Source organism: Rhinoraja longicauda, chromosome 13 (assembly GCF_053455715.1).
Source record: "Rhinoraja longicauda isolate Sanriku21f chromosome 13, sRhiLon1.1, whole genome shotgun sequence".
Taxonomy (NCBI): domain Eukaryota; kingdom Metazoa; phylum Chordata; class Chondrichthyes; order Rajiformes; family Arhynchobatidae; genus Rhinoraja; species Rhinoraja longicauda.
Genome location: NC_135965.1, coordinates 2,103,213 through 2,122,249, shown reverse-complemented (window position 1 = coordinate 2,122,249; position 19,037 = coordinate 2,103,213). Strand labels below are relative to the sequence as shown.

The window sequence follows — 19,037 nt, the reverse complement described above, 5'->3', positions numbered from 1 at the left end:
AAGACACAAAAGACAGACGGACTGCAGGCAAGCCGCAGCTGCGAGGGCAGCGCTGGCTCCTGATTCTTGATTAGTACAGGTGTCAGAGATGATGGGGATAAAACAGGAGAATGGGGTTTGGAGGGAGAGATAGATCAGCCATGATTGAATGGCAGAGTAGACTTGATGGGCCAAATGGCCTCTTTCAACTCCATCACTTATGTTATTCCACATTATTTTCCATCCCTGGCCAACATACGTTTGTGAGAAGATTTTGTTTCATTCCAACAACTCCTAAATGTCCCTCATGAGCCAATGCAATCATCTTTGACCTCAGATTGTTGGCACTACGATCCTGTTTTCTCTCAGCACACACTTTCCAATTGTGCATAGTTCATCTCTGATAGTTGCATATGCCCTGTGTGGACATTCCTTCCAGTCACCTCTTTGGATCCTCTATCTAACATCTTGTAGTTCAGGATCCTTGTCCAACTGACTCTTCTTCTATTTCGCTAGTTCTCATTGCCCTTGGTGTAGAGTGTACTGCAACAAATCTTACAAATGATTCTGCTTCTGTCTCCAGTAAAGATCCTTGCCAACTTTGAGCAATCTGGATAATGAGTCAGCTGTATTGTTCTTTCCAGTGATGTGGATCACTCTGCACTTGTACTGTTGGAGTCTAAGCATGCATCTTTCAATCCAGGAATATGGTTTGGATCGAGGGGAGTAGATTGTCTCCAGTGGTTTGTGGTCTGTCCACAACTCAAACTCGATGCCATACAGGTATGCATGAAAGTGTTCACATGCCCACACCTCCTTTTCTGTCTGGGAATATCTTCTTTCTATTTCCGTCAATGACCTGCTGCAAACGGTATGACTCTCGATTGTCCCGCATGATTCTGTACAAGTATGGTTCCTAGTCTGTAATAACTTGGGTTGGTGCATTTGGATCATAGTATCCCAACGTATGGGCACTCATAAAACTCTGTTTCAACATCTGAAATTGTTCTTTGTTCTGGATTAAACACAAAGCGCACATTCTTCCTTGTCAACCGCCTCAGTAGCTCTGCTATAGTAGCTAGGATTGGAATAAATCGTGCACAAAAATTCACCAAACCAAGAAAACTCCTTACTTTAGTTGTATCTCTTGGTTCTTGAACTTCTTCCACAGTTTCAATCTTGCCCTCAGCTGGATAGATGCCATTATTGGTCATCTTGTGGCCCATAAACACCATTTCTGATACACCAAGCAAACATTTGTTCGCATTAACTGTCAATCTAGCAGCCTTCAACTGAACTAGTGTCTGCCTGAGTCTCTCATCATGTTCCTCACATGTGGTACCATGAATAATGCAGGCATGCGAGTGAAGTAAAAAAAGAGGAAAAGAGCCGACCGATTGGGTGAGGCGTACAACGGGGGTCAAAAAATTGGAAAAATTTACAAACAAAATGACCAGTTTCAGGCCTCTTTTAATGCATTACAAAGTAAAAACAGACATTACAAAATAATGTGAATATGTCACTGTATACTAATAACATTTTGAAGTAAATTTGCACATTAATTGATAATCAGCCCAAAAAGGTGGTATTGGCTTTTCTGCTGTTTTTTATATTTAAACCCTGTCTTAATTAATTTAGTTATATAATCTTGCACTTAAATTTAATATTTACTCATTACAGTTCCACCACTGATTTTCTGGCACTCTTGGTTCCAGAGCTTTGCTGGTTTATCCAGCAGGCCAAGGAAGTCGGCTATGGGGATAGATGTGCTGGTTCCAGCTGGGCTGGAGTTCCAAAGCCCCGGCCGCAGGTTGCAAATTCAACCCACCGATCGGCCGTGGAAGTCCCGATGAGGTCGAGATTGGCTGCTTGCCCAGCCTAGGTGCCACATTTTCGGGGAGACTTCCAGGGCACCGGGGGATTTCTCACAGAACCGCTAGTGACCTCTAGCGCCCCAATTGACAAATTGGCCATGGAAGTCCCGATGAGGTCAAGATTGGCTGCCTTGTCCAGCCTAGGTGCCACATTTTTGGGGAGACTTCCAGGGCGCCAGGGATTTCTCGTGGAACCCTTAGCGACCTCTAGCGAACCCTTGTGTTCATTACATCGTTTTTTTCTTTCTTTTTTTCAATCCAATTTCTCTGTTTATTTGGCAAAATGAAAAAGGCGGAAATCATGCAAAAAGCGTGGAAAATGGATATTAAAAATGCGGAAATTTACGGAACCGCGGAAAGTTTACATGCCTGATAATATAATCTGAGATGTTTGCAGTTCCAGGAATCCCTTGAATTACCTTTCCAATTTTATATTGGTAAATCTCTGGTGTGGAATTGACTTTGAACATCAACCTCTTATATCGGTATAGTCCACGATGTGTGACAAAAGTAGTTATTTTCCTTGACTTTGGGTCCAACTCCAACTGATGATAACCCCAATTTAGGTCTAGCTTTGAAAATACTCTTGTAGGACCTCATCAACAGTAGGTATGGGGGTCTCTCCCATATCGCCTCATTAACACGTTTCATGTCCATGCAAAACCTTATCTCTCAATTTGGTTTTGGTACTACCACAACTGGGCTGACCTGACCCATGGTGTCGATTCTTCAACAGGATCAATGATATCCTGTTCAATGAGCTCATGGATCTTAGACTTAACCTTTTCTCTTAGTTTAGTTTTTTAGTTTAGTTTAGAGAATTATCCTTGAAACATCCAACCGTATGGAGTGGTTTTGATGATCTACAAGGATCAAATTTCTTCTCACACTTTCTTGAAGTGCATTTTATCTTATTCTGTTTTAAGTCTTCCTACAGTGCTCTGTCAATAACATTGCTATCACTTCCAGAGTCTACTATAATGTCTACTTCCACACCTCCAATTCTCAACGGCACCTTTGCGTGTTTATTGTTGATGGGATCCATCGAAGTGACTGTGAGGAATGTCCACACAGGACATATGCAGCTATCAGAGATGAACTATGCACAGTTGGGAAGGTGTGTGCTGAGAGGAAACAGGATCGTAGTGCCAACAAAGCTGAGGTCATGCGTTGGCTCATGAGAAACATTTAGGAGTTGTTGGAACTAAACAATTACTAGTTCACCCTCATCACCAATGTCAGATCATCGCCTTGATCCAAATGTAATAAACACACTTCAAGGACACTGTTTTATTCATCTGCCATTCCTTTTCATCTTGGCAACATGTGTCCGCTGACATTTCTGACTCATAGTAATACGTGATACATTTAAATATGACGTCAGGTACCATGACAGAACTTACTCCACCTTCTATTAATTTTGTTCAGGAAAATTAACATGAATTGTCTGGGAGAGGCAAGCCATCATTGAAATATCTGCATGCACAAATATTCAGACAGGTTTAACCCCCACTTGGCTGGAATTGCTCATCTAATCCTCTTCATGAGAGGGAGCTGCAGAGCATAAGTCATATACAGGAAATTCCCATCTGTGCCTTTTCATGTTGCACAAAGTGAATTCCTGTAAAGGATGCTCCTGCACATTCTCCACTTCCTTGCCTCCAATCTGCCTGCCATCTGGATGTGCCATCGCTAGCAGTTCTGCCATCAGGGTTCTCCTCATGGGTGTCTTCCCCTTTGCATTATGGAGCTGGAGGGTGGGTGGGGGGTGAATGATGTGGAAGAAAAAACTGCAAATGCTGGTTTGAACCGAAGATAGACACAAAGCTGGAGTAACTCAGTGGGACAGGCAGCATCTCTGGAGAGAAGAAACGGGTGACGTTTTGGGTCGAGACCCTTCTTCAGACTGGTTAGGAATAAGGGAAACGAGAGCTATGGACGGTGATGTGGAATGATAAACAATGAATGAAAGATATGCAAAAAAGTAACGATGATAAAGGAAACAGGCCATTCATTGTAAGCTGTTTTTAGGGTGAAAATGAGAAGCTAGTGCGACTAGGGTGAGGGAGGGATAGAGAGAGAGAATGCCGGGGCTATCTGAAGTGAGAGAAATCACGAATGATGGTGGTGGTGACGATGATGATGAGAGTTGCAAAGCAGTACTGTGGACAGCCTTTTAAGCTAATTCAGAGACACCCAGGCAGCCTGCGGTTTATGCAGCCAAGAGAGATCAGTGTTTCATGTATATATTGAGACATTGCAGTGTCTGAATAGTTCAATAGGCTGTTCTTGTTGTACCTCCACTCTATTCGCCTGATCTTTGGGTAACAGGTATGAAGAAGATAAACACAAAATGCTAGAGTAATTCCATGGGACAGGCAGCATCTCTGGAGAGAAATGGGTAATGTTTCAGGACTGAAGGGTCTCAACCCAAAACATCACCCATTCCTTCTCTCCAGAGATGCTGCTTCTTCCGCTGAGTTACTCCAGCATTATGTGTCTATCTTTGGTGTAACCAGCATCTGCAGTTCCTTCCTACAGATATGAAGAAGGGCAAGTCAGTCGGGAGACCTACTCGTTGATAGGTCACAGCATATGTGTAGGGAATGGACAGATGATCTTTCGGGGTTAGCACTCTTCTTCAGACACGGTTTTAATATGAAGATGGCGATAATTAAGAGAAAGGCCCTCTTTATTTTTTGACAGATAAGCATCACAATCCTTCATCTTATCTATTGGCTGCACCTTATACTTACACATCTTCTACACTCTCTTACACTAACTTTATTACAAATTATCTGCCTCATGCAACATTTAGGAGAATTCTACATAAAAGCTGATCGCATTTAATCGTAATTTGCTAAACATGAATGAACCAAAAGAGGAGCCATCCCCAATTCATACCTTTATTGCTTGGGAGTTATTCATTTTTTCTCGGCACTAAGGGTGATGGGTGTATGGAGCGAGCTGCCAGAGGTAGTTGAGGCAGGGACTATCGCAACGTTTAAGAAACAGCTACACTGGTACATGAAGAAAGGTCTCGACTCCAAACGTCACCCATTCCTTCTCTCCAGAGATGCTGCCTGTCCCGCTGAGTTACTCCAGCATTTTGTGTCTATCTATCTTCGGTGTAAAACAACCATCTGCAGTTCCTTCCTACACCATAATGGATATGATAGGGTAGGTTTGGAGGGATATGGCCCAAGCAGGCAAGCGCAGGCAGGTGGGACTAATGTAACTGGGACATGTTGGCTGGTGTCGGCAAGTTGGGACGAAGGGCCTGTTTCCACGCTCGCTGTGTCACTCTATAACTCGACAGGCCATCCTTTTACCGGTCTCCCATTACTTTTCAGCGAAATTCTACACTTTCATCTTTCTCATCCTCTCATTTTCTCTCTTTCTTCCTTCCTTTCTTTTTTTTCCTCTCTCTCTTTCTTTCTTTCTTCCCCCCCCCCCCCTTGTTTTCGTGGCACTATTTCGGCCGCCATCCTCCGCTCCGGCTTTCAACGCCGGTGGGTGCTGCCGTGTGCGCGGGCGGCTCTGGCAGTTGGAGTCAGACTGACGGACGGCCGGCCGGCTCGCGGGCACGAGCTGCCGACGCGCGGCCAGTTGGGGTTGAAGCGCGCTCTCGCTCGCTCACGGGCACGAGCTGCCGGCGCGCCTCCACAGAGTGCGGACGGTTGGGGTTGGAGCGCTCACTCGCTCGCGGGCGCGGGCACGAGCTGCCGGCGCGCGGCCACAGAGTGCGGACGGTTGGGGTCGGAGCGCCCACGCGGGCGCGAGCACGAGCTGCCGGCGCGCGGCCGCTGAGCCCGCCCTGCCCGGGCTGAGCCGAGCCGAGTCTCCCGGCATCCACCGGGGCAGCTGTTCGCCGTGATGGAGGACTCGAAGAAAGGGCAGCAGGCGCCGGCCGCCACACGCCGGAGCGATGAGAAGCCAGCCGCGGCCAAAGGGAAGGACAGCAAGGAGGAAGAACTGGTAATGAATGTATCTGCCGGGGGGAGGGGAGTGAAGTGAACGATGGCCACGTCCAGCATTCGTCAGTTTGCTGTGTCACTGTGGACATGTCGCTGGTGGATGCAGAGTCACTGAGCGAGGCCCGAGCCCGGGGCCTTCCCAACTCCGACCCCACTCACCGCTCCTCTCCTTCCCTTCAGCGCCCTCCCCCAACCCGCCCCGACTAGTCTTGTTTCCAATGCATTTCGCTGCGAACAGGCAAGCCGGGCCCGGGCTTCTGCGCGGAAACTAGGCCGCGATCATTGCTTTTTAACTCATGTTGTGGTAAAACTTTCTACCGATTAGAGACGTGCTGGGTTTTTTTTTTACTGCAATTTTGCCTAATATCAAGAATCCAGTTTACATTCAGAATGGTTCCAGAATGTTCGCAACATCTCTCGTTATGTTTCCTCAATAATTTTGTGAGTTTGTTTCAAATGGCGAAACGAAGTAAAATTGTGGGGGGTATCATAAATGTTAGAGTTTGCCTCTGACGTTTCCTGGAGAATTAAACCCCACGTTTCGGTAATTTAGTTTGGTGTATTAGTTCTCATTCTGAACTTGTGTTTCACTGTAAACACGAGTATAACAAATTGAAATTGTCAGTCTGCGGCAATTCGTGGAGAGTGCTTTAAAACAAGTTTCTGAGATTCTTTGTTACTGACTTGTTTGCAAACATTGGAGCCTTGTCGAACTTTAATTCGCTGATCCATGACCTGCCTTACAACAGTGAGTATCCGTCAGTGACTAAAATCTGTAGACTCAAAGGAAGTTTTAAATTTATTTATAATAGGGTGCTGTGTTGGTATTCCTTTTTTATGGAATCAATATTGACCCTATTTGAATACGGCCTCTTGTGCTGTTGGATATGATTTGTGCTTGTGGATATGGCCATTGTAAGCGTAGTGACATGAATCAACACTTTTAGAATTTCATCTTTTGGAAGGTTCGTATGGAGCAAAACTCCAATGATCCAGTGCTTTTGGGACCTGGCTAATGACAAACACAGATTTTCCTTCTGTTAGATTAGAACAAGCTGCCAGAGGAAGTGGTAGAGGTGGAACAATTATAATGTTTAATGTGCATTTGATGAGTACAGGGACAGAAAAGGATCGAAAAAAGGAATATGGACCAATTACAGACAAACAGGACAAGTTCAGTTAGGCAACTTTGTTGGCGTGGATGAGTTGTGCTGAAGGATCTGTTTCAATGCTGTGTGACTTTGACTCAAAAGAGTTATATTGAGGTTACAAATTCATATCTAAGCACCAAAGATAGACACAAACTGCTGGAGTAACTTAGCAGGTCAGACCGCATCTCTGGAGAAAAGGATAAAGTGACATTTTGGGTCGGGAGTTCCAACCCGAAACGTCACCTTTCAATTTTCTCCGGAGATGCCTAGACTCTGCTGCCTAAGGTGGTGATTGAGGCAATAGGGACATTCAAGCGTTGTTTTGATAGGTACACAGATATACAGGGAATGGATGGATGTGAATCACATGCAGGCAGAGAAGATTAGTTTATCTTGGCATCATTTTCAGCTGAAGGGCCTGTTCTTGTGCTGCATTGTTCTATGTTTCAAAGCAGCCTCAATAGATTGTAAAACATGGTCTCAGCTTCGACCTGTTGTATTACCTTCAGAATACTATAAAATAATTAAAAGTCACTGACATAGTGTTCTTTCTTGGAATGGAGACATGCCCAAAACATTCAAATTAATAAGATGCAAGAATGAGGATAGAAATTTTGCATTGTCACAAGACAACAGAATTAATGGCAGAAAGTATGGGCACAGAAACAATAGCACTGGACACAATAGCACTGGACACAAATTGTATAGTTTTTAGGAATAAATAAATCTCATGGTGAAATAGGGCAAAAAGAAAAAAAAGAAATAGGGCAAATGTCTTGAAGAGGAACATAATACAAGGACAGTTGAAATGTGTATCAAATGGATTTGTGAACTCTGCCTTGAAACTTTTTTAATTTCCTGCATATTCATCCCTGTCAGATACGAGTTAGTTTCACTCGAGGACCTGAAAATTTGACTGATTAAATTTTTTTTTTAAATAACCTTCTCACTTCAACAACATTTACACTCAGTTCTTCTGGCGTTTTCCACAAATAAAGTTAAGGATTGTGCATTGTATTTAAATCCTTATTGAATTTTAGGGTATTCAATGCTACACAGTGCTCATAGGTTTTTCAAGATAGTCAATATATTTTACAATATTTCCACAGAGTATTTAGTGGAGCACATTAAAATTAAAAACATTTGCAACCCTCCAGTATAACTATTACCTAAGGTATTTATATAGTATAAGAAAATAACCAGATGCTGGTACAAATCGAAGGTATTTATTCACAAAATGCTGGAGTAACTCAGCAGGTCAGGCAGCATCTCAGGAGAGAAGGAATGGGTGACGATTCGGGTCGAGACCCTTCTTCAGACTGATGTCGGGGGCGGGACAGAGGAAGGATATAGGTGGAGACAGGAAGATAGAGGGAGATCTGGGGAGGGGAAGAGAGGGACAGGAACTATCTAAAGTTGGAGAAGTCGATGTTCATACCACTGGGCTGCAAGCTGCCCAGGCGAAATACGAGGTGCTGTTCCTCCAATTTCCGGTGGGCCCCACTATGGCACTGGAGGAGGCCCATGACAGAAAGGTCAGACTGGGAATGGGAGGGGGAGTTGAAGTGCTCGGGCACCGGGAGATGAGTTTGGCCAACGCGGACCGAGCGCAAGTGTTGAGCGAAGCGATCGCCGAGCTTGCGCTTGGTTTCGCCGATGTAAATAAGTTGACATCTAGAGCAGCGGATGCAATCGATGAGGTTGGAGGAGGTGCAGGTGAACCTTTGTCTCACCTGGAAAGACTGTTTGGGTCCTTGGATGGAGTTGAGGGGGGAGGTAAAGGGACAGGTGTTGCATCTCGTGCGGTTGCAGGGGAAAGTGCCTGGGGATGGGGTGGTTTGGGTAGGAAGGGACGAGTGGACCAGGGAGTTACGGAGGGAACGGTCTCTGCGGAACGCAGAAAGGGGAGGGGATGGGAAGATATGGCCAGTGGTGGGGTCCCGTTGTAGGTGACGGAAATGTTGGCGGATGATTTGTTGGATCCGCTGGCTGGTGGGGTGGAAGGTGAGAACGAGGGGGATTCTGTCCTTGTTGCGAGTGGGGGGAGGGGGAGCAAGAGCGGAGCTGCGGGATGTAGAAGAGACCCTAGTGAGAGCTTCATCTATATTGGAAGAGGGAAAGCCCCGTTATCTGAAGAATGAGGACATCTCTGACGCCCTAGTGTGAAACACCTCATCCCAGGTGCAGATGCGGCTTAGACGGAGGACTTGGGAGTAGGGGATAGACTTTTTGCTGGAGACCGGGTGGGAAGAAGTGCGAGTCAGTGGGTTTATAGTAAATGTCCGTCACTAGTCTGTCTCCTGTGATGGAGATGGTGAGGTCCAGAAACGGGAGGGAGATGTTGGAGATAGTCCGGGTATATTTAAGGGCAGGATGGAAATTGGAAGTGAAGTGTATGAAGTCAGTGAGTTCTGCATGGGTACAAGAGGTAGCACCAATGCAGACGTCGATGTAGCGGAGGTAGAGTTCGGGGATGGGGCCGGTGTACGCCCGGAACAGGGATTGCTCGACGTACCCGACAAAGAGGCAGGCGAAGCTAGGGCCCATGCGAGTGCCCATAGCTACGCCTCTGGTTTGTAGGAAGTGGGAGGAGTCAAAGGAGAAGTTGTTAAGGGTAAGAACCAGCTCTGCTAGGCGGAGGAGAGTGTTGGTAGATGGGGATTGGCTGGTTCTACGGTCGAGGAAGAAACGGAGGGCTACGAGACCATCCTTGTGGGGGATGGAAGTGTAGAGTGACTGGACATCCATGGTAAAGATGAAGGAGTAGGGGCCTGGGAACCGGAAGTTATCGAGTAGATGGAGAGCGTGTGAGGTGTCTTGGATGTAGGTGGGGAGGGATTTAACCAGGGGGGATAGGATGGAGTCCATCATACCCTGGCCATAACACCCCCACCACCGTGTTTCACAGATGAGGTGGTATGCTTTAGATCTTGGGCAGGTCCTTGTCTCCTCCATGCTTTGCTCTTGCCATCATTTTGATATAAGTTAATCTTTCTCTCATCTGTCCACAAGACCTGTTTCCAGAACTGTGGTTGCTCTTTTAAGTACTTCTTGGCAAACTGGCCATTCTATTTTTGCAGCGAACCAGTGGATGCATCTTGCAGTGTAGCCTCTGTATTTCTGTTGATGAAGTCTTCTGTGGACAGTGGTCAATGACAAATCCACACCTGACTCCTGAAGAGTGTTTCTGATCTGTCGGACAGGTGTTTGGGGATTTTTCTTTATTATAGGGAGAATTCTTCTGTCATCAGCTGTGGAGGTCTTCCTTGGCCTGCCAGTCCCTTTGCGATTAGTAAGCTCACCTTTCTTCTTAATAATGTTCCAAACAGTTGGTAAGCCTAAGATTTGGCTGATGTCTCTAACAGCTTTATTCTTGTTTCTCAGTCTCATAATGGCTTCTTTGACTTTCATTGGCACAAATTTGGTCCTCATGTTGATAAACAGCAATAAAAGTTTCCACGGGTGATGGAAAGACTGGAGGAAAGACTAGGTACTGAGAGCTCTCTTATACCTGCATTAAGGAGGTATTTAAACACACCTGAGCAATTACAAACACCTATGAAGCCATGTGTTCCAAACATTATAGTGCCCTGAAATGGGGGCACAATGTTTAAACACAGCTGTAATTTCTACATGGTGAAACTAAAATGTGTAAAAATACCCTTTAATAAAATCTGACAATGTGCACTTTAACCACGTGAATTTTTTCTGTTACAAATTTCAAATTGTGGAGCACAGAGGCAAATAAATAAATGATGGGTCTCTGTCCCAAACATCCTCCTCTGCCAGCTCGTTCCATACACGAACCACCCTTTGTGTGAAAAAGTTACACCTCGGAGACCTATAAACTCTTTTCCCCTTCACTTTAAACCTATGGTTTTTGATTCTTCTACTCTGGGCAAGAGACTCTGTGCGTCTACCCCTTCTATTCCTCTCATGATTTTGTACACCTCCAGAAGATCTCCTCTCGTTCTCCTGCGCTCCAGGGAATAGAGTCCCAGGTTGCTCAACCTCTCCCTGTAGCTCGGGCCCTCAAGTCCTGGCAACATCCTTGTGAATCTTCTCTGCACCCTTTCCAACTTAACAAAAAATTTCCTAGAACATGGTGCCCAGAACTGAAACAATACGCCATTCAGATGGTGGTGAAACTGTGGAATTGTTGCCACAGAAAGTTGTGGAGGTCAAGTCAATGGATATGTTTAAGGCAGAGATTGACAGATTCTTGATCAGTGCAGATATCAGGCATTATGGAGAGAAGGCAGGAGAATGGGGCGAGAGGGAAAGATAGATCAGCCATGAGTGAATGGCAGAGTAGACTTCCTGGGCCGAATAGCCTAATTCTGCTTCGAAAACCTAATAAATTGTAGAGGTGTACAAGATCATGAGGGGAAATAGTTGGGGTAAATGCAGTCTTTTACCCAGAGTAGGGGTATCAAGAACCCAGGGACATAGGTATAGGTGAGATATATATATATATATATATCTCACTATCTGCCTCAACTACATATATATGGAATGAACTTCCCGAGTGTATGTGTGCCTTTTAAATGTTGTCACTATCTGCCTCAACTACCTTCTCAGGATATATATGTATATATATCCCGAGAAGGTAGTTGAGGCAGATAGTGACAACATTTAAAAGGCATTTGTACAGGTGCATGGATAGGAAAGGTTTAAAGGGATATGGGCCAATGCGGGCAGGTGGGACTAATGTAGATAGAGCATCTTGGTCGGCATGGACCAAAGAGCCTGTTCCTCTGCTGTATGACTCTGACTGTAACTCCACTGGTCACAGATCTACAGCTAAAACAACAACCTTCCACCACAAACTTCTCACCTATGAGTAAGCCAGTTCTGAATCTAAACAAATAAGTCATCGTGGATCCCATGCACCGTAATTTTCTGGATCAGTACCACGAGGGACATTTATTAAATGCCTTACTAAAATTTATGTAGACGTATCCACTGCCCTACTATCATCATCGTCATCTCCTCAGAAAACTCAATTCAGTTCATAAGAGGTGACCTGAAGGAATATCCTGAAGGCAGACAAAGGGAATTATATTACCTCGTGTCTTAATAACCGAAGACACAACCATAATGGTGCAGTCGTTAGATTTGACGATAATTACGGTCAGAATTAGAGACGCGCATTTATTTCAATTGGGTCTGGGGAATAAAGGATAGAAATGGTTTCTAAAACACAGCTAATTTACTTCTAAATTGTTGCATTTCTTGACTGAGGAGGAGAGTGGTCCCAGTCTTGCATTGGTAATTTTCTATTTAGGGCCATAGTAATACAGCATGGAAACAGACCCTTCGACTCAACTTGCTCATGCCGACCGACATGCCCCATCTATACTAGTCCCAGCTGCCCACATTAAAGAGATCAAGTAAAGTCTGCATCGACGCATTCATTACTTTCAGGGTTTTGTTTTTCAGGTTTCTCCTACGTTTATATAATATGCTACAATGTTTCATTTGCAGGAGGTGGTGTGTAGCTATTTCTCTGAATGCTTTCAAGAGAGCTGGATAGAGCTCTTAAGGATAGCGGAGTCAGGAGGTATGGGGAGAAAGCAGGAACGGGGTACTGATTGAGAATGATCAGCCATGATCACATTGATTGGCGGTGCTGGCTCGAAGGGCCGAATGGCCTCCTCCTGCACCTATTGTCTATTGTCTATTCAACTTTTCATTTTTGTTTCCAATATTTTTTCAGTCTGATGAGGACAAGCAGCTGCAGGAAGAGCTGGAGATGCTTGTGGAAAGGCTGAGTGTAAGTCTCCTTTTGTTCTCTTCCTTTGTGTTAACTCAGAAATCGTAAAAAGCCAATTGTGTTAATTTTCACTTGAGGGGGATGTGAACAGTACCACAAATAATAAGGTAATAAATAATTTAATATTTCAGCCTGTCATGCAAAAGACCTGTTGCTCTTTTGTTTTATCTTTAATTTGCAAAGTTTCTGTTCAATTTAAAGAATAATTAATGGCAACTATAAAAACTCTTATTTATTTTCCCAGGTGCTTTGAATATCTCCATTCTGTAAGAATTATTTGAAGTTGCATGAATAATATGTACATAGTTTAGAAGAATGTGTGTTATATTCCTGGGTATTTTAACTTGTAGGAACCAAACACTGAACTTTACCGAGCTGCACTGGAGGAACTCCGAAGGCAGATTCGTTCTTCTACCACCTCCATGACGTCAGTTCCTAAACCACTTAAATTCCTTCGTCCACATTATGAAAAACTTAAAGAAATTTATGAAAAAATGCCCACGGGAGAAAATAAGGTAACTTTTTCGTTAAATGGTAGGAATTATTTCCAAAATGTTATTGTAGCTTATTACTCAAATTGAGTGTAACACTTGAAAATGCACAAAAAAAAGTGCAATTGCTGGAGATTTGAAACGAAACACAAAATGATGGAATATCTCATCAGGCCAGGCAACACATGTGGAAAGAGAAACGGTTAACATTGCAGATCTAGGATCCTTCCAACATTTGGTATGCTTCAAACACAGCTGTCAATTGTTTTCTTTTGAGGGGCAAGGTAACACTAATGGATATATTTTATTAGATATGTTTATTCTGAGATTTATTTCTGACTGAACGGAAATGCTGTAGGGAATACAGTTGGCATCCACATGGATTTTCCAACGGTAATTCCTTCAGCCATCCTATTTTTGCAGCTAACTAGTGGTTTGCATCTTGCAGTGTAGCCTCTGTATTTCTGTTCATGAAGTCTTCTGCAGGCAGTGGTCATTGACAAATCCACACCTGACTCTTGAAAAGTGTTTCTGATTTGTCAGACTTTTTGGGGATTTTTCTTTATGAGAGAGAATTCTTCGGTCATCAGCTGTGGGAGTCTTCCTTGGCCTGCCTGTCCCTTTGCGATTAGTAAGCTCACCAGTGCTCTCTTTCTTCTTAATGATGTTCCAAACAGTTGTCTTCCTTGGCCTGCCAGTCCCTTTGCGATTAGTAAGCTCACCAGTGCTCTCTTTCTTCTTAATGATGTTCCAAACAGTTGATTTTGGTAAGCCCAAGGTTTGGCTGATGTCTCATACAGTTTTATTCTTGTTTCTCTGTCTCATAATGGCTTCTTTGACTTTCTTTGGCACCACTTTGGTCCTCATCTTGATAAATAGCAATAAAAGTTTCTAAAGGTGATGGAAGGACTAGGTGCTGAGAGCTCTCGTATACCTGCATTAAGGAGGCAATTATACACACCTGAGCAATTACAAACACCTGTGAGGCCATGTGTCCCAAACATTAAGGTGCCCTGAAACGGGGGGGCATTATACTATGTATAAACACAGCTGTAATTTCTACATGGTGAAACCAAAATGTATAAAAATACCCTTTAATAAAATCTGGCAATGTGCACTTTAACCACATGTGATTTTTTTTTGTATTACAAATCTCAAATTGTGGAGTACAGAGGCAAATAAATAAATGATGGGTCTTTGTCCCAAACATTATGGAGGGCACTGTAGGTAAGCTGGTTGAGGGAGAGCTCCAGGAGATTTAGACATGCTTAGTTTGGTTTAGAGATACAACATGAAATCTGGCCCTTTGGCCAACCGAGTCCACACCGACCATCGATTACTCGTTCACACTGGTTCTATGTTATTCCACTTTGTCATCCACTCTCAACACACTCGGGACAATTTATAGAGGCCACGCACCTGCACATATTTGGGATATGGGAGGAAACCGGAGTACACGGAGGAAATTCATGGAGAGTGTTAGTAGATGGGAATTGGCTGGTTCTACGGTCGAGGAAGAAACGGAGGGCTTCGTGACCATCCTTGTGGGGGATGGAAGTGTAGAGTGACTAGACATCCATGGTAAAGATGAGGGAATGGGGGCCTGGGAACCGGAAGTTATCGAGGAGATGGAGAGCTTGTGAGGTGTCTTGGACGTAGGTGGGGAGGGATTTAACCAGGGGGGATAGGATGGAGTCGAGGTAGGTGGAAATAAGTTTGGTGGGACATGAGCAGGCAGAGACAATCGGTCTGCCGGGACAGTTCTGTTTATGGATTTTAGGTAGAAGGTAGAATCGGGCCGTGCGGGGCTGGGGAACTATAAGTTTGGAGGCATTGGAGGGTAGAGCGCCGGAAATGGTGAGGTCCGTGATGGTGCTGATGATAAAGGTCTGGTGTTTGTCGGTGGGGTCATGGTCCAGGGATAAGTAGGAAGAGGTGTCTGAGAGTTGTCATCTGGCCTCGGTCTGGTATAGGTCAGCACGCCAGACTACCACAGCACCTCCCTTGTCAGCGGGTTTGATGATTAAGTCCGGGTTGTTGCAGAGTGAGTGGAGGGCTGCACGTTCAGGAGGGGAGAGGTCCTCCTTAAGTATGCTCCTCACTCTCCGAAACTCCTCCAGGGGTACACGATTGCAGCTGCTTATACCTGGCCTAAGCCCACTTTTTCATGACCAGAGCCTCAATTTATCTTGTCATCCAGGTTTCCTTACTCCCACCTGCCTTGCCCAATGCTTTGAATTCTCACCGTGATGCTCTTAAAAGCAGCTCACTTTCTAGGCGTCCCTCTTGCCAGCAAGTAACCTACTACTCCTATTAACATGCAAGTTTGTGTCTAATATCATTAAAGTTGGCCTAACAGTTAACATAACTGTTTTAAAGACTTTTGAAATACAGCACAAAAACAGGCCTTTCGGCCCACTGCGTGATTACCACATACACTAGCACTATCCTACACACCAGGGACAATTTACAATTTTACCAAAGCCAACTAACCATCAAATCTGTATGTCTTTGGAGTGTTGGAGGAAAGCGGAGCACCCGGAGTAAACCCACGTGGTCACAGGGGAAAGGTACAAACTCTGCACAGACAGCATCCATAGTCAGGGTCAAACCTGGTTCTGCCACTGTATGGGCAGCAACTCTGCCGCTGTGCCACCCCAAGCTAATAGAACTCTGGGCACTGGTCCCATTTCCAAAGAGTAGGTCAAGCTTTGCCTCTTCCTTAGAGGGCCAATACATATTAACTATGGAAACTTATCCTGGACACATTTTATAATTTCCACCCGTCTACGCCCTTCACACTGGCAGTCCCAGTCTATATTGGGAAAGTTGAAATCCCCTACTGCAACAACGCTCTTAATTTTGCGGCTGTTGCACTCTCCCGCCTTATTTGTTTTTCTGATTACCATTGACTATTTGAGGCTCTATAGTACACTCCCAACAAGGTGATCATCCCCTCTGGAGGGAAGGAATGGTTGACGTTTCGGGTCGAGACGAAGGGTCTGAAGAAGGGTCTCGGCCCGAAGCGTCACCCATTCCTTCTCTCCAGAGATGCTGCCTATCCCGTTGAGTTACTCCAGCATTTTGTGTCCTACCTTCGATTTAAACCAGCATCTGCAGTTCTTTTCTATACAAGGTGATCATCCCCTTTTTATTTCTAGGCTCCACCCATATAGTTGCACTGGAGAAACTATCAGTAATGTCATCTCAAACGATTGCCGTGATGTTCTCCTTAATCAGTAAAGCAACCCCTACCAATATCTCATCTGCAGCACCTATACCCTGGAATGTTAAGCTCCCAGAACTGTCCCTCCCTTAAAATGGACTCTAAAAGCTGGAGTAACTCAGCGAGTCGCACAGTTTTATCTGGAGAAAAAGAATAGGTGACGTTTCGTATTGAGACCCTTCTTCAGACTGAGAGAATCCCTTTTCCCCTGACTTAGTCTGAAGAAGGGTCTCGACCTGAAACATCATCTATTCCTTTTCTCCAGAGATGCTGTCTGACCCATTGAGTTACTCCAGCTTTTTATGTCTATCTTTGGTTTTACTCAGCATCTGTATTTCCGTCCTACACACTGTCCCTCACTTAACCTGGTTTCCATAACCTCCTAGTTGCATATAGCTATTCACGCCCTGGGTTCATCCGCCTTGCCCATCAGGCCTCTTGTATTGTAAATGATGCAAGTTAATACAACAGTCCTTCACCGTTCACTGCCATGCTCCTGCCTATTGTCTACGAACCTTACTTTCATCGAATTTCCACCCTCTGCCCTACCTCACTCCTGCTTTGCTTCCCATTCCCCAGCCAACCTAGTTTATATCCTCCAGAGTAGCACTAGCAAACCTGCCTACCAGGATATTGGTTTCCTTTCAGTTCAGATGCAACACATCCCTTTTGTACAGGTCCCCTCTGCCCCAGATGAGATCCCCATGGTCCAAAAACCATGAATCCCTCCCCCCCCCCCCCCCCCCCCCCCCCCCCCCGGCACAACTCCTCAGCCAAGTAATCACCTTTAGTAGATGGACACAAAAAGCTGGAGTAACTCAGTGGGACAGGCAGCATCTCTTGAGAGAAGGAATGGGTGACATTTCAGGTTGAGACCCTTCTTCAGACATCTTCACTTCATCTTCAGACTCGTTCATCTATCGTATATTCCTGTTCTTACCCTCAATTGTACATGGTACCAGGAGAAATCCTGAGATAACTACCCTCCAGGTCCTGCATTTTAATGCTTTTGTCTAATTTCCCGTATTTTCTACGTAGGACCTCATCTCTTTACCTACCCGTGCCATTTGTGCCAACGTGCTCAACAACTTCCAGCTGCTCACCCTTCCTTGGGAATGTTCTGCAGTCGCTCAGACATTCTGGTGCCAGGGAGGCAACATCCCATCCTGGAGTCTAGTTGGCTGCCACAGAAGCCCCGATCTGTCCCCCTGACTAATGAGTCCCCATCACTATTGCTCTGCCTGACTTCATCTTCTGCCCCGTGCTTCTCATCCAGGCTCGATGATAGACCTGATTCTGCTGCTCTCTCCTGACCAGCCACCCCTACCAACTCTCTTCCCCCCCCCCCCCCCAAAAGAATAGTATCCAAAGAAGCATACCTGTTGTTGAGTGGAATGAGCACAGGCCCCTTTCCCTCTACCTTTCTTGATGATCGCCCATCTATTTCTGCACCTACCCTAGGCATGACAACCTCAGTCTCCCGATGATCCTGAGGTCGTCCAGCTGTTGATCCAGTTCCCTAACGCTGTGGAAGGTGCTGCAGCTTGGGCACATCTCCCACAGGTGTCGTCCTCGGGAACAGTGAAAGTCTCCCTGACTTCCCACATCCTACGAGGCGGCAAAAACAAGGAGGCAGATTATTATCTCAATGGTGTCAGGTTAGGTAAGGGGGAAGTGCAGTGAGACCTGCGTGTCCTTGTACACCAGTCACTGAAAGTTGGTGTGCAGGTACAGCAGGCAGTGAAGAAAGCTAATGGCATGTTGGCCTTCATAACAAGAGGATTTCAGTATAGGAGTAAAGAGGTTCTTCTGCAGTTGTATAGGGCCCTGGTAAGACCACATCTGGAGTATTGTGTACAGTTTTGGTCTCCTAATTTGAGGAAGGACATCCTTGTAATTGAGGCACTGCAGCGTAGGTTCATGAGATTGATCCCTGGGATGGCGGGACTGTCATATGAGGAAAGATTGAAAAGACTAAGCTTGTATTCACTGGAGTTTAGGAGGATGAGAAGGGCATCTTATAGAGACATATAAAATTATAAAAGGACTGGACAAGCTAGATGCAGGAAAAATGTTCCCAATGTTGGGGGAGTCCAGAACCAGAGGCCACAGTCTTAAAATAAAGGGGAGGCCATTTAAAACTGAGGTGAAAAGGAACTTTTTCACCCAGAGAGTTGTGAATTTGTGGAATTCTCTGCCACAGAGGGCAGTGGAGGCCAAATCACTGGATGAATTTAAGAGAGATTTAGATAGAGCTCTGGGGGCTAGTGGAATCAAGGGATATGGGGTGAAGTTGGGCACAGGTTACTGATTGTGGATTATCACAATGAATGGCCGTGCTGGCTTGAATGGCCGAATGGCCTCTTCCTGCACCTATTTTCTATGTTTCTATATAACTGCCCTAACTGCCATCATTTAACCAAGGAAACTTTAGAAAAGAAAAGAAACGCAGACCATGCCTTATTCCGAAGCCGAACCCTCTCACGACACTTCACCTCCAAATGGCCGTTCCCAATAGGCCGCTCCACTTGTATCTGCCTTCCTTTTTTCACCCTCGAGGAAC

At 45.1% G+C, this 19,037-nt stretch overlaps 1 protein-coding gene across 1 annotated transcript in view; it reads left to right on the top strand.

The window, feature by feature from the left end:
- The first annotated feature begins 5,611 nt into the window (after positions 1-5,611).
- Positions 5,612-19,037, top strand: part of psmd2 (proteasome 26S subunit ubiquitin receptor, non-ATPase 2) — a 70,159-nt gene continuing 56,733 nt past the window's right edge. Inside the window, exons 1-3 of the mRNA XM_078410188.1 lie at positions 5,612-5,831; positions 12,701-12,757; positions 13,108-13,272. Coding sequence (XP_078266314.1) covers positions 5,730-5,831; positions 12,701-12,757; positions 13,108-13,272 — 324 coding nt within the window. The 5' untranslated portion in view covers positions 5,612-5,729. The remainder of the gene's footprint in view (positions 5,832-12,700; positions 12,758-13,107; positions 13,273-19,037) is intronic.